The sequence below is a fragment of the Heptranchias perlo genome, chromosome 28 (assembly GCF_035084215.1).
Source record: "Heptranchias perlo isolate sHepPer1 chromosome 28, sHepPer1.hap1, whole genome shotgun sequence".
In the NCBI taxonomy this organism is placed as follows: Eukaryota; Metazoa; Chordata; class Chondrichthyes; order Hexanchiformes; family Hexanchidae; genus Heptranchias; species Heptranchias perlo.
This window is the reverse complement of record NC_090352.1, coordinates 35,877,326-35,893,065: the sequence shown is the minus strand read 5'-3', so window position 1 is coordinate 35,893,065 and position 15,740 is coordinate 35,877,326. Positions and strand designations below refer to the sequence as shown.

Here is a 15,740-nt window from a genome sequence, read left to right as displayed (position 1 = left end):
TGCACTGGAGGCTAAAATATTAGTCAAATCATTTAGTGTATAAAAGGAAAATATTCATGTAAAGTTTTTGCCTGCAGTAAATGCACTTACCCCTGCCTCCAAATAGGGACCAGCATTTAACAAGCAGACTCAGCCCCAACATTCACTGCTGTACTTAAATAGCACATGAACTACTAGCTCAATACCCCAAAGTGAAGCCAGGTATAAGTTACAGATCAAATGATTAAAATTACTGTAGTCTTCATAGTTAAACCAATTAATTTCCTGCCAGTGACATTTTAACCTCCATATTGAGGTCATAACATGAAATCACTCAAGCGGCTGTGTTAGATTACATTCAACAAGCAAAATGTACTTAAACTTGACAAGCCAACTGCAGTCAAGACTTAATTTGGAGTTTAAATAAGTTAGCTAACTGCTTTTACAATGGCCTTAGCAGGATGTTTGAACCAGTTCCTAAACATACAGATCTAACACCAAGCAGCAACCTTTTATATAAACTTGCTAGATTTGCCAAAACCAGGTCTATCCAGCAAGCAAACATTGAAATGAAATAGAAAATGCTGGAAAGGCCAAGCATCTAAGACAAGTTGCAATGTTTCAAGTGTGCATCCTTTAAGGATATACACATGTAGTCATATCTCTTTACAGATGCAGACTGATTACCAGCATGGTTTTTAATTTTATACTGGGTTGCTGCCAGGTGTGCACAACCAAGCATCAGGAACTGATTATTGCCATTACCTCTCAAAGGCCAATGCAAGAGCAGCTTTAGAAGTGTGAGACACCAACAATGGCTCACTTAACTGGGTCTATTTGCATAAAATTTAAAATACATACACATCTGCAATATTAATAATGATGTGGAGATGCCGGTGATGGACTGGGGTTGACAATTGTAAACAATTTTACAACACCAAGTTATAGTCCAGCAATTTTATTTTAAATTCACAAGCTTTCGGAGATTTTCTCCTTCCTCAGGCAAATGTTTCAAGATCTCCTTGAAGCCTACGCATTTATACATATTGAACATATTGAACATTATTGTTCAATATGTATAAATGCGTAGGCTTCAAGGAGATCTTGAAACATTTGCCTGAGGAAGGAGAAAATCTCCGAAAGCTTGTGAATTTAAAATAAAATTGCTGGACTATAACTTGGTGTTGTAAAATTGTTTGCAATATTAATAGCATTAACTCTACCCTCTAACTGAAGGAAGTTTATTTCACATGGGACCTCAGTTACTGGATATGCTAGACTGTACATTGATCTGTGTAAACTGCAATAATGGAGGCTCAATATAGAACATCTGCAAGGTAACTAAGTTAATACTGCATGATTTAAGGTGTGGAGATGCCAGTGATGGACTTGGGTTGACAATTGTAAACAATTTTACAACACCAAGTTATAGTCCAGCAATTTTATTTTAAATTCACAAGCTTTCGGAGACTTCCTCCTTCCTCAGGTAAATTTACCTGGTGTTGTAAAATTGTTTACAATTGCATGATTTAAAGCAGAGGTTTTGGCTAGGCCACATACTGCTGCCAAGATCTGGCAATCAGGGAGCTTGATGTTCAAGCAGTTGTGTCTTACCTTTGCTTCTATTTGAAGAAAGGTGCATTCTGACTTGTGGGCCTGGAGGTTTTTTTTTTATTAATTCATTCATAGGAGGTGGGCATTGCTGGCAAAGCCAGCATTTATTACCCATCCCTAATTGCCCTGGAGAAAGTGGTGGTGAGCAGCCTTGAACTTCTGCAGTCTGAGAGAAGGTTCTCCCAGTCACAGTATGACTGTATTGGTGTGCATCCTTAAAGGGTGCACACTTGAAACATCACAACTTGTCTTTAGATGCTTGATGACCTTTCCAACATTTTGGGGGAAAAAAGTGGCCAAGCAGGGTTGCTTCATTGGTGGATAAATCCCAACTTGTACCAGGAACAATGTACACAAGTTAATGCAAACATGGATATAAACTTCACAGCCTGGAGCTTCCTGCATATTTGCACCCAGGTACACACGGGATGTAAATCAAATCTGCGGCCTAAAAGATTGTGGCATTTTGGGAGCAGTACATGCACAAGTACAACACGCCCAAATCTCCTTTGATGTTTTATCTATTGATCCCTCTGCCCAAACACATCTCTGCCCATAATGACCAAAGTTTCCCTCTGTATGGAAACTTATACAAATGGTCAACATGCTCAGTTGAGAAAAGGTGAGCAATGACACTATGAAACAGACAAGAATTAAGGCAATAGGCTTTTTGGAGATGTGGTTTGACCTAAAGCCTTGGCAGTTAAGCTACTTGCATTTAAGAATTCTGGCAATTCAGAGTTGCATTTTTACTCCCTTCATTTACACAACAGGGGGACCGACAGCAAAACCTATACAATAGGATGTTAAAAGTAGCGATAACCCACACAACATCCTTCAAGGGGAGAACACAGGTCTACTATACTTTTTGCCTGCTCTTTAACCACGTTGTAAGATCACCAAACTGCAGAACAGCATCAGTATAATATTTAGGAAGTTAAGGCAAAAATTGGAATTTGAAACTCAAACTGCAGTGCAACAGAATTTTACCAAAATCCCATCATGGACTGAACTAGTCAGTTTCCCAGACCCATGAGTAAGGCTGTATTAAACAAATCAAGACGACCAGCAGTTAAAAAGGCAGAATTTCAGACCAAACGATAAACAAACAGTGCTTCAGATGCACTGAAAATGTTATTTGTACAAACAAACCAGCTTCAAATGTAGAATGTAATTCATCTATAATAACTGGGAGCATTTGACCTCCAACTGACTACGAACATATCCTTACTGAAACAGCTGAGCTGACTTGTATCCAGCAAATTACATCCCATCAATATCTTTCATTGCATCTCAGTGGAAAAAATTTAATAGTTCAGTATAGTCATTACAGATCAGATGAAACACAAAGGCCCCAAGAACAAAATGTTCTTCAAAAAGCTGCTGTAAATACACCATAGGCAATTTATACCACCTTTATATTGCTTCAAGGGATGATAGCGCCACCAGTTTCCAATACACAAGTCTCTTGCAGCCAATGGCACCCCAAATATCAGGTGTGAAGACCAGCCACCAGTAGGTTAATACCAATTTACATTCTACCATAAAAAAGGTTTTGATAAGGTCACACCACAGTCTTTGAGAGAAGCTCAACTTCCTTGAAAACTAAAAACAGATCTGTGACTCACCTCAACATCACTTGTTGAGAACAGGCTGAATGGGATGCAACCAGTAATCAAGAGAACATAAATCCAGTGCACTAACCTGCACCATATTAGACTGCATTCTAGCCTAAACCCCTCATGTAAATTTGAGAAGCTATTAATCTAGCAAGGGTGTCTAAACTACAGCCCAAGACATCTTCAATCACTGGCAATCCAGCCACAAAGCCAAGGTAACTCAGTCCTTTTGATGCCAATATTTGGCATCTTATTTGAATTTTGTTGACCTGGATGTTTAGGAAGCAGTTTATTGCTTCAGTGGTGGACAAATCCTAAATCAGAATCCAGATCTGCTCTTAACTAAAGACAACAGTTACTGGGAACATTGATTTAAACAACGTGCAAACCCCAGTGATCCACAAAAAAAACTTCAATAGTCCTGCACAAGCATTCAGATGACAGCAAGTTAAAAAGGAGTCACTCTCGTACTGTTGGAATAAAGTTTTGTGGATGACAAAAATGGTAACAGATGCAAAAATTGGAATATTTTAAGCAAGATGCAAAGCAACAGGATTCTGCCAAATTCACTTCCAAGACTTAGATTGGGTCAGTTTTACTGACCTACAGTATGCTAAAGTACAAACTGTAAACAATTTTACAACACCAAGTTATAGTCCAGCAATTTTATTTTAAATTCACAAGCTTTCGGAGGCTTCCTCCTTCCTCAGGTGAATGTTGTGGAAATCAAAGACGGGCACCTCAGCACCTCACTCTACCGCAAGCCCACGGACAACATCACGATGCTCCACTTTTCCAGCTTCCACCCTAACCACGTCATAGAGGCCATCCCCTATGGACAGGCCCTGCGAATACACAGGGTCTGCTCAGACGAGGAGGAACGCGATGGACACCTACAGACGCTAAAAGACGCCCTAGTAAGAACGGGATATGACGCTCGCCTCATTGATCGACAGTTCCGACGGGCCACAGCAAAAAAAAACCGCATAGACCTCCTCAGGAGACTAACACGGGACGCAACTAACAGAGTACGCTTTGTCGTCCAGTACTTCCCCGGAGCGGAGAAACTACGCCATGTTCTCCGCAGCCTTCAACATGTCATCAATGACGGCGAACACCTCGCTATGGCCATCCCCACACCTCCACTACTCGCCTTTAAACAGACACCCAACCTCAAACAGACCATCGTTCGCAGCAAATTACCCAGCTTTCAGGAGAACAGCGTCCACGACACCACACAACCCTGCCACAGTAACCTCTGCAAGACATGCCAGATCATCAGCACAGATACCACCATCACACGAGGACACCACCCACCAGGTGCATGGTTCATACTCCTGTGACTCGGCCAACGTTGTCTACCTCATACGTTGCAGGAAAGGATGCCCCAGAGCATGGTACATTGGCGAGACCATGCAGACGCTGCGACAACGGATGAACGGACACCGCGCAACAATCGCCAGACAGGAGGGTTCTCTCCCAGTCAGGGAACACTTCAGCAGTCAAGGACATTCAGCCACCGACCTTCGGGTAAGCGTACTCCAAGGCGGCCTTCGAGACACACGACAACGCAAAATTGTCGAGCAGAAATTGATAGCCAAGTTCCGCACCCATGAGGACGGCCTCAACCGGGATCTTGGGTTCATGTCACGCTACACGTTACCCCACCAGCGAACAAATGTTATCTGTTTTTAATATAATGGGTCAGTTACTGTCTTTTCTATGTTTCTACCTCTATTTTTTTTTTTGGTGATTTGTATATTCGGAGACCTTGTAGGTAACACCTGTCTGTCTGCACACTGATTGCCTTGGCAATGGGCAGTTGAAAAAACTGTCTGTAATCACCAAGCATTGTTCTGTGATTTATAAATGCGATTTCATTGAGGATTTCATTTCCACAACATTCACTGAGGAAGGAGGAAGCCTCCGAAAGCTTGTGAATTTCAAATAAAATTGCTGGACTATAACTTGGTGTTGTAAAATTGTTTACAATTGTCAACCCCAGTCCATCACCGGCATCTCCACATCAAAAGCACAAACTGGCAGTCAAGAGGCTACAACACAAGAACCCAGTCACCCAAACCACATTAAAAACTTTGCAACTAACTTTAAAAACATTACCACAACACTTGAGATGATCACGGAGGCAGCTTGAAGTAAAGGGATAAAGCTAACATCCTCACTGTACTGAGGGATTTTTCTTCACTTTGTAGATATCTTAAAGGATGGTCTGGATGAATTAAACATCAAGTTTGTGAAGAGCCAGTACACAAGGCCAGCAGTTCCCCCTCACCATTGTTTACATTACAAGGAAAGTTACTGTCCATCAAGCAGGTCAGTGTCAATAAGAAAATGTCATGGAAAACATGGGTATCCAACAGGTGATCATGTTTGAACACAGGACAAGGATATTTATAATTTCAGCCAAAAGCAAAGTTTTTTTTTTATTCATTCATGGGATGCAGGAGTCACTGGCAAGGCCAGCATTTATTGCCCATCCCTAATTGCCTTTGAGAAGGTGGAGGTAAGCAGCCTTCTTGAACTGCTGCAGTCCGTGTGGTGAAGGTTCTCCCACAGTGCTGTTAGGTAGGGAGTTCCAGGATTTTGATCCTGTGACAATGAAGGAATAGTGATATATTTCCAAGTCTTAAACTGTCTAAATGTCTTAAACTCTTATGCCAGCACTATCATTTGGTCTCATTTCAAGTCTTCTACATCACCCTGTTAACTGGGAAATTCTGTACACAACACAAACTTAAAATTACTTAATGCAATTGTATTATGTTGATAAGCTATTCAATGTCATTGACATCTGTAGTATCACTTCAGTAACTCAGCCAAAACAACTTACTGAAGCAAAGTAGACCTGGCAGGTTTCACACCCTTCAGTGCTTTTAATGTCTAGCATTTGAAACTCTTATTGGCACAAATCTAAGTGCTGAAACTCCCACAAGAGATGTTCCCAAATTCATATCTAGGGAATAAGTTGGAGATTTTTAATCTTCTGCTTTTCACTAACATATTACTTCCAACTTAACATTAAACTGGTATTCGTTACATTAATGAAACAATTTGTAGAATTTAACATTAAACAAATATTGGAGTAAAGCTTGAGGCCCATGAACACAAGTGTATATGGAAACAGTTCATGATTAGACAGCCACAGTTATTTCATCTTTGAATACAACTGATAGCACTGTTTAAAGAGTAACTCATTAGCCTTTGTCCCATGGGAAGTGGGTGAAACAAACAAATGACCTTGACAGTCTCAACTGTTGTCCAAGCAAAGTCACTGTACTTAAATCAAGGGCTCCAAGTCCCATTTTGCCAAAGATCATTGGTAGAATTTTATATAGCTGTGGCAAAGTTAGATTTTACAATGGCAAACAGTTTGTGCACTTATGTTACTCAGTTGATCTCTGCCAGGGTGATAGCATCAGTGCTGCTGTTAATCCCCATATAGGATGGAGAGGAAAAAAGGGGTTTCCATTCTAATAATTGAGTGGTCCTCCCAGAAAGATCATGTACAGACATAATCAAGCTAATCAGTGATTCCCAAGGCTCTAACTAGGTACATGGCCTATAAGCCTCAACTAAGTAAACTGAGGCACTACCCTTAAGTGGGCCCAATTGATGATTTAGTACATTACTCAATGTGAAGCCAAATTTTAACATTTCTAATAGCAATCTATAGACTCCCATCAATAACCAATCAAGCCCCCAATTACAATGTGAAGTCAATGAACTCAACTTGAGCAAACTTAATTAACATTGACCAATACAGCTCTTCAAGGATCTCACTACTGTAGACCAAATGCAAAAAAAAGCTCCTTTGGCAAGCTTCCAATTGTGCACGATATAATCTGGGACAGCATGCTTTGTGCAAATAGACCTACTTTATGATTTCAGGATTTACATTAGTGTCCCCTCAGCACAGCTAAGTCATACTAGACACTACACTTTTGTAGCCAAAGTATCAAACCAGTCTATTGTCATTTACAGCAACATGTCAGTCTAAACAGCAATTTGTGACAGGTTAAATAAACTAGTCCAGTTCCCTTGACTGAAGAACTTCCTAAAAAGTGGACAAAAAGCCAAATGTTTCGAGAGGAGAATAGACATCCAATGCCAGTTAGTCCTGGAAATAGATACTGCTTAGAGCTACATCTTGCTTCAGTTGGGGGTAGGTCAAAATCAGAATTGGTGCATCAAATGTTGGATTCTTACAATCAAGCACTACAGTCTCACCTTGCTGACTACTTTTGTTCAAGTAAAAAAAAGTCTCAAAACACACAAACATGCCAATAGATACTTTTGGTTAACTGGTGGATATCAGGGCTATCTGGATTATGTTAGCTATTAATAGCCAGGTAACTATTTCAAGCACTTGGGCATGTACTGAACACATATCTAAGTGGATGGATCTTACTAATCAAACTTTTTCTTAATACATTTTCTGTAGGAGCAAAAAGCAAAAAATAGAAGCCACTCTGCATGCAATTGCAGAAGCCATTTTGAGGGTGCTATTTTAAAAGCCTATTTAAGCCAAGGAATGCTAGAGCAGAACTCAACTACAGACAAGAATATGCTCTTATTCATTTGTCAGCTTTATTCAGTGGCAATTATGTGAACATGAGGCTATGTATTTCCAAACACCCCAAAAGTCAATGATTTAGACACATTTAATGTGAGGTAATCCAAATGAGGGAGATGCCAATTTCATGCCATATCTTATTCTATAACTTCCAAAAATTAAGTGCTCCAGTACTAAACATTTCCAGTGCAAAGCTCCATTTAAGCTATGAAAAAAAAGCTTAGAGAGTTACTGCCCCTTCAGACAGAAATTTGAACTTGGGCAAATGCCCAGGTTAGTACTCATGAGAAATAGGAGTAGGCCATATGGCCCCACCATTCAATATCACTGCTGATCTTTGACCACAACTCCACTGTCCCACCTGATCCCCATATCCCTCGAGTCCCCTAGAATCCAAAAATCTATCAATCTCAGCCTTGAATATGCTGAAAGGGCACCCTACCCTGTAGGGTAGAGTTCCAAAGATTCACAACCCTGAAAGAAATTACTCATCTCAGTCTTAAATGGTCAACCCCTTATCTTGAGACTATGCCCCCTAGTTCTGGACTCCAGGCTGGGGAAACAGCCTCTACCCTATCAAGCCCTCCAAATCTTATGTTTCATTGAGATCACCCCTCATTCTTCTAAACAAGACTATACATCCATTCTTCTCATACGACAACCCTATGCAGCTATTATCTGTTCTATGGCGTTCTATGCCAAGAGCACAGATGCATTAAAGTGTGCAGAGTATCTTAAGCCATTCAAGCCAAATTAAAAATCATTCACCCCAACTGCTCCCAAAGCAAAAAGGTGGGCGATAAAGTTAATCCCAACACATGCACCAATACTATACAAAAGGAGCTGAAAACCATGAGATTCAAATCAATCTGTATGCAGGCAGCTGCTCCTCAAAATTATCCTATCTGCAGGTGTTTAAAACCAGTACTGATGTGCCTTTTCCCTCCACAAAAGGAAACTGTTTATTCTAAATTCTAGAAGAGCCATGGTTTGATTTCTAAAACTATCAGCTGCCAAGGAAACCAGCTATAACTTCAGACTAATGCTACTACAGCACAGTGCCAAAATAAAAAGCTAGTCAGTAAATACTATGGCCAATAAGGAATTAAAACAGGGTACAGTTGGAAACATTAATGCTGTACTTGTATTTTGCAAGTACAACACAGGAAGTCTAGAGTAATTTAAAAGTCTGTTTCTTCTGTACCAGTGGGTGGGTTTGACAAGAAGCCGGTTTTCTGGGTCCAAATTATACTGACTACAAAAGTATAATGTTTGTCAAGAATACGTTTGGGGGTAACATAACTACAATTCAACAACAACTGAGGCTGGATAAAAAGGTAGTTGAAAGTTGCATGTTCGAAAAGGAGTTTGCAAATGTAACTAACCATTCCATGTGCTTTTCAAATAGAATGGCTACATTTTAAGCTTCTGTAGGATTTAAATCAATTTAATTAGTTACCCATCCTAAATAAATTCAACATGGAAGCTTACTCATTTCCAACAGTCCAATTTGAGGTGATGGTTGGTGCAGGTACATGCAGACCACTGGCTACATGCATGTGAAGAAACTCTCACTCAAGAGGTTCCTCTCCAAAGAAGTTTGTAGCATCACTAAGCCTACAGTATTTGGTAAAGACTGTTCAAGAGTTAAATATAAATGTTACAATTATTCTTTAAGTATCAAACCCAGGGCACCACAAGTCTGCAGCACTAAACATGTAGTACAAATTTGAATTAAAGAAAACCCAACATTCAGAGAGTCACATCAACCAGAGGTGAAGAAAAATAGGATAACAAGTGTAGGGTTGTGTAGATTGCCTGCAGCAAGCCAATCTAGGTGACCAGGCACTCAAACCCTTACATGGTCATCTAGTATCCAATTATATTAGAAAATATAAAGCACTCCTAAATACCTTGCAACAGTTTAATGGATTGTAAACAAGAACCATCGTTCTTCATCCCTACACAAAATATATATTAAATAAAGTGGTGAAGCAATTAAACAGCCAATTTAAGAAGCAGATAGAAGATGGGAGGGAAAGGGGAAAAACAGGAATCGCATCTGGTCCTGCACAGCAAACTGTCAGCCAGAGCAGGACTGACTGTTTTGCAGCAACAACACAACTTCCATTTATAAGTATCTTTAATGTAGCAAAAGATCAAAGATACTTCACAATACAGAAACAGACCTAGGCCAGGAAGAAAGAACCAGGGTGAGGTGATCAAAATAACTCAGGTTAAGTTTTAAAGAAGGTTTTTGAAGACAGAGAAGAGATTCGTAAGCTGAAGATTCAAACAGTTCACATGCAGTCAAGACTGCTAATGGTAGAGCAAGGGGTGGGGGGGGGGGGGGGGGGGAAGGAGGGGAGGGAGGAAGGAAGAAATGAGAGAATACATGGTAGAGTAGAGGGAGGAGTATATAATGCATTCATCTATGCAGAGAGTTCCAAAGGGAGGGACAAGGCTATGGGGGATTTGAAGGTATGGATTTAGAAGCCGATTCCCAGGGTGGGTTTGGGGGGGTGGGTGGGGGGGGAGGAAGAGCAGCACAATGAAGGAAATCAAAGCAAGGTCAGTAAGGATTCAGATACTACACAGGTAGAGTTCTGGATGAGTTTTGAGTTCATGTTGGGTTGAGCTCAGGAGCCCCGTAAGGAGTACATTGGAAAATGTGTCAAATTGGCAGACATGGAGGAGTCTACATGTCCATAGAGCAGTGGAGATACAATATTTCCAGGTGAAAGTCAGCAGTCATGGTGATGGAAACTCCATAGATTGAAGTTGTGCAAGCATCAGAGGGGGTGGCATGACAATTTTTTGGCAGGGCAAAACAGTGGGTTTGATTTTGCACACGGTTAGCTGCAAAATATTGCAGCCCATCCCCAGCTTGATGCTGGTCAGTCTAACAGCACAGCAACAGTTACTGAACCAAGCCTGTTGAGGTAAACTAGGCATCTACATACACATGAAAGTTTATGCTGAGATATTTCACAAGGTGTCAAATATAAAGGAATAGAAAGGGGCCTAGGATGAAACCTTGGAATACACTGGTGGTGACTGCATATATGTGCTGGACAGGCAGAAATGGAATCATGATGGTGGAAGAGTCAATAGAGGTGACACAGGAGGAACACTACTAGTCAGTCTCAATGCTGAGTGGCAGAAGGGATTTGAACAAGCCATAGAATTGGTTGTCAACATATTCTAGAACATCCCTTTCTGCTAGGGATACTGGACGAGAGGGGTGAAAGGAGTTTAAAATGTCCCTTGGACTCTAGGAGAATATGACCTTAGGAAGGAGGGGATTTTTTTGGTGGCCGAGTCAATGGCCAGTCATACACATTATTTAAAGATGCAAAGGGAGTGCAGCTTAAGGGTAAAATGCAAAAGGGAAAAAAACTGGGGGTACAACTTTTTCCAATTTACTCATGCATTCATCTTGTATATGCTACCAAACAATATTACTACAGGACTTTATAAAGTCCTAACAGGGACAGCTGAAAAATTGGCCATTTAAACATTAAAAATCTGAGTCTTGTTCAAAGATAAAAGTAACAACTCAATTCCAGAAATTACTCATGCAAACATTCCTACCTCCACCCACACATGCATAAGATAGTTCAAATGGTTACAATTTAATTTTCAGTTAGAATAGTTTGCTACAGTACAATGACATCCAACCATGGAGTTCAGGTAAATACCCGAAAGAACAGTGGGTCCAACAGGATTCAACAAGCTACAATGTGACTGAACAAGCTCAAGTCAACAGTCAGGGCCACATCAGGACTACTGCTCTTTGCATTGGAGAGTACTCTCTATTATAAAAAGATTGTCAAGATCAAAATTAACACATGCACCCTTTTAATTAAACTACTAATCAAGTAGCAACTAAAAAATTCCAATCTAAAATTTGGGAGCAGCTTTATAATGTATAAGCAAACAACAGATACTGATCTGTGCTTTGTGAAGTGGGTCAGCAATTTACTTTACTAACAAGGATTTGAACAGGCAGAACCAAGGTCACCTACCTACAACTGTGGTTTGCTTCATTACTTTGGGTTGCATTTCCTTAATGTGAGTGTTTATCGATCAACAGAGCATTCTCTTTACCTGGTAGTTCCAGCTAGAAGAGCATCTATGGACAAAGCCCAGTCTTCATTTCCTACAGAGTTTTTGCTAAGCCCCAATCTGAAGTACTTTATTGTTGACTACAGTACAGAAGGCTACTCATGTTTAAAATTTGTGTATGATCAGCATAATTAATTAGTTACATACTGCAATTCAAAAACTCCAAGGCAGCACAGCTTGGTTGCACTCCAACACTGCCAGAGGGCAGTAAATTGATTCTGGTCTGATATAGTATAGTATGTAGGTTCTCATACTAGGATTCATGAGGGGATTGTTACTAGACTTAATTTTTCCAATTGACAACTTGGTCATGTTTGTTGCTGTATATTAAAACATTTTCTGCAATATAGTTTTCCTTCAGGTAGTTGTTTTCTTACTTCTCCAGGGAGGTCAACATTTCTAGGGAGTCAGCCCTCCCCCATAAAGTTTAACAACCATACATTAGGAACAGAACAAAGACTTGTATGAACTTATACAGACTACTTTTTCTTAATAGTTTAAGTTGGGGGCAATGAGTGTTGTACTGTGGAAAGGGGTGGTGGTGTATAACCTGCAGCCACATCAATCTTGAGCCTACAATGGAAATTGGAATACAAGCTGCCTGTAATAATGGCTGTCCATCTTCAGCCAGGAAACAGTGGCTAATTACCAAGTGTGGTAATAAAATGCACAGGTTTAAAACATCCCAACCTAATGCCATGTCTATACAATTTGAGCTCAAGAACCCAAGGATTTAGTTTCAAATTTCCATTTTTTTGTAGTTAGAATGGAAAAAATGCTATGAAGTAACATTCTGCCCTAGATGTACTTGCACACTAAATATGCTATCATTTACTGTATGCAGTAATGGTTGATCAATACTGCACCAACCATCATACAGGAGAGTCAATGTAGAGTACACATGTCCCAGCATCTACTGTTAATGTCATCTATTAAACAGTTGCATACAAGTCTAATCAATCTTCTCCCTCTTCCCCCAAAAAGTCAACATCCTTTTGCACCTCATGAAAAGTTGCATAACATCTGAAGAGCTTACAATAAGCCAGCAGTTTTTTTAAGCTCATTTTCAAAAAGTGATTTTTAATTTAATAGACTGTCACAAGAGTCATAGTAAACAAGAGTGGGGACCTCCAGGCAATCACTGCCCCTCTGGAGTACTAAACGTTCTCAGCAGTAGCCCTGGGTTTGACCCTTTGCTGAAAGTCCTTTCAAATGACATTACATACCAGAGCAACAAGTCAAATCAGAATTTGTGTTTTTCACTAAGGTTGAACCTTGCTCTAAAATGTCATTGCAGTCTTTAAAAGTAGTCACCATGACATTAAAAAGGGGCAGTCCAATGACAATGAATTATGAGTTTGCAATTGAAGCAGAACTATTAGCATTACCACAGCTCAATAGATCTATGGAATCCCAAGTGACAGTTTAAATCTTTGGCTACCCATTCACAAAAATGCAGGCCCACAGTTTAGAATCAACAGAAAATGTTGGAAATATACAGCTGGTCTGTCAGCATCTCCAGGGAGAAGGAAAGTCAACTTTTGACTGTATACTTGAATGTACACTCCAGAATTCTGGAGTGTTTCATTACAGATTTACAGTTCTCTTCCACTGGGTCAAGAAAGACAGGCAAACACTTCCACTCTGAGGCCCAGAGTTTAGTTTTTGGGGCTAACAGGCAATAGAGAATTTCACATCACAATAAACCTAATTTCAAGTCATTGTTTTATGGCATGCATAATATAACTAGATCATGCCATTACAAAAAAGGTAGTGCCACAAGACAAGTTGTCACACTACAAACTCCTGTAGCACCAGACCAAGTAATACCAAATTGTCCATAGAGTTCCTATTTAAGTTTATAACTAACCTACAGGTTAATTTACAATCAGGTAATGAAAGATAAGCAATTATACACCAGCTGGTTTTTAAAGAGAACACTTCAAAGAAATGCCTCCAACTAGCATCTATTTGCAATAGTCAAGACATGTTAAGACCAAGATATTGCTAATTCAACAATATGCAACTACATGAAACAGCATACAATTTTAATGAAAACTTAATGATTCATGGTTTGAAATGGTTTAAGAACTAAAAGGAGATCCATACAGACATGTTTTTATTTTAAGATTGTAACAGTGCCTACCCATTAAAGATTTATCAGATAAGCAAACATTAAAACTAGAAACTCTTCAAACATTAAGGTCCACCAATTTCATTTTTAAAACTTCAGCTCAATTTCTCTCAGGTTAAATTTAAGGCCAGTTTTTTTTTTAAAAAGATACAGAACTGCATTATTACTTTACCCCAATCTTTAAACAGTATGTTGCAGAGTCTCAAAAAAATCCCACCACAGTAATCAAAAGCAGTAATTTCATTCCAATAAATGGCATTAGCAGATTAACACAAGGGAATGTCAGTTGGATCATAAAATCGCCACAACCCATTAACCAATTTACAATTCAGTAACAGGAATTTAAAGGTGGACTTCAGATTAAAGTATGCAAGTAACTTAAGTTTGTTGGGAAATATTTCGGTTTCGAAACGATACTAGCCTCCTTTTGCGTCAAGCTGCAAAATATTTCAATGGGTGGGAACTAAATGGACACCAATATTTAGCAAAAATGCTCACTACATAACCTAGCTCCACTGGTAAACTCCTCTTATGGTAAGGTCAGCATTTCCTCGTCCCCCAGGAAGGTGAAGAATCATATACACATTATCGGGGGAAATAAAATAAGATCAGCCTGAGTTTAAATTAAAAAACACATGTGGGTAGTTTCAATATATTTCCTCATACGGGTGTCACTGTGGACGGTGCCAGTCAAGGTTGAACCTGCCCGCAAATACACAAAAAAATGTTTTTAAAAAATTAAAATATTTTAGAAAAGGATAACACAAATCCGGATTAACAATTGACATTAGGCAGAGAAGCGATTATAGCCAAGCGTTATACTGGTGACAGGGGCTGTGTGGGTGTGGATGACATTTGCCCAGGGCTGGGCGACAGCTAGGCCGGGGGGGGGGGGGGTTGGGACCGGGGCTGGGTGGTGGCTAAGGCCGGGGCTGGGTCCGGGTCGCCTTCACCAGCTTCGGGCAAGGCTCAAATCCTTTTTTCTTCAAAAAAAAAATTATATACACACACACACACACACACACCTGTAAATGCTCCTGGAAGCGGATGGGCAGAATCTGAGCCATGTCGACGACGACGACGGCGGAGGGGCGACCAGGCCGGGTCGGTTCTTGGAAGAAAATGCAAGGGCGGCAGCTCGGTGAAGAACTGAAAGGAGACGAGGAGGAGGAGGGCGGGTGTGGAACTGGAAGAAGAAGAAAAAAAAATTACATTCATTTTTTTTTCCTCACAGCAGGAAAAATATATATTCTACACCTCGATGACAGAAGTCGGTTTCGATGAATAGCCGGTGACCAAGCCGGGTATTTTCCACCCCCCGCTTGCCGCCCACCCTCACCTGTCCCTTCAGCAGCGCTGCCTTTCGCTCGTCCTCCGTCTCCTTATAAACCGTCAAAAAAAATTAGCCGCAGCGAAGCCCCGCAATGGCGGAAAACCGGAAACAGCCGCAAGCGGAGCGCTACACACCAGCCAGCGCGCCCGCCGCGCCGGTGATGCGCCGCCAGAGGCGTCAAGGAAGGAAGGGAAATGGTGGTGTGATAAGGAATGGAAAGGATTGGAAGTTACTTTAAAAATGAATGATTTCCCCCACCACCAGCCCCGTCAAATTAAGTTCTTAATAAAGCGATTGGTTTTGGCTTGGTTCGGATTCTTTTTTTTTTGCTTTTAGGAG

The 15,740-nt window shown here is 40.4% G+C and overlaps 1 protein-coding gene across 2 annotated transcripts in view; it reads right to left on the bottom strand.

Annotated features, from left to right (window-relative positions):
• The window catches only part of LOC137345057 (clathrin heavy chain 1), a 92,318-nt gene extending 76,796 nt beyond the window's left edge, over positions 1–15,522 (bottom strand). Inside the window, exons 1-2 of one of the 2 annotated variants that reach the window (XM_068008479.1) lie at positions 15,408–15,522; positions 15,094–15,254 (exon numbers count right to left, since the gene is read on the bottom strand). In XM_068008479.1, the coding sequence (XP_067864580.1) occupies positions 15,094–15,135 (42 nt within the window). In that variant the 5' untranslated portion in view covers positions 15,136–15,254; positions 15,408–15,522. The remainder of the gene's footprint in view (positions 1–15,093; positions 15,255–15,407) is intronic. The other variant, XM_068008480.1, reaches the window with a different exon arrangement.
• Between the last annotated feature and the right edge of the window lie 218 nt (positions 15,523–15,740).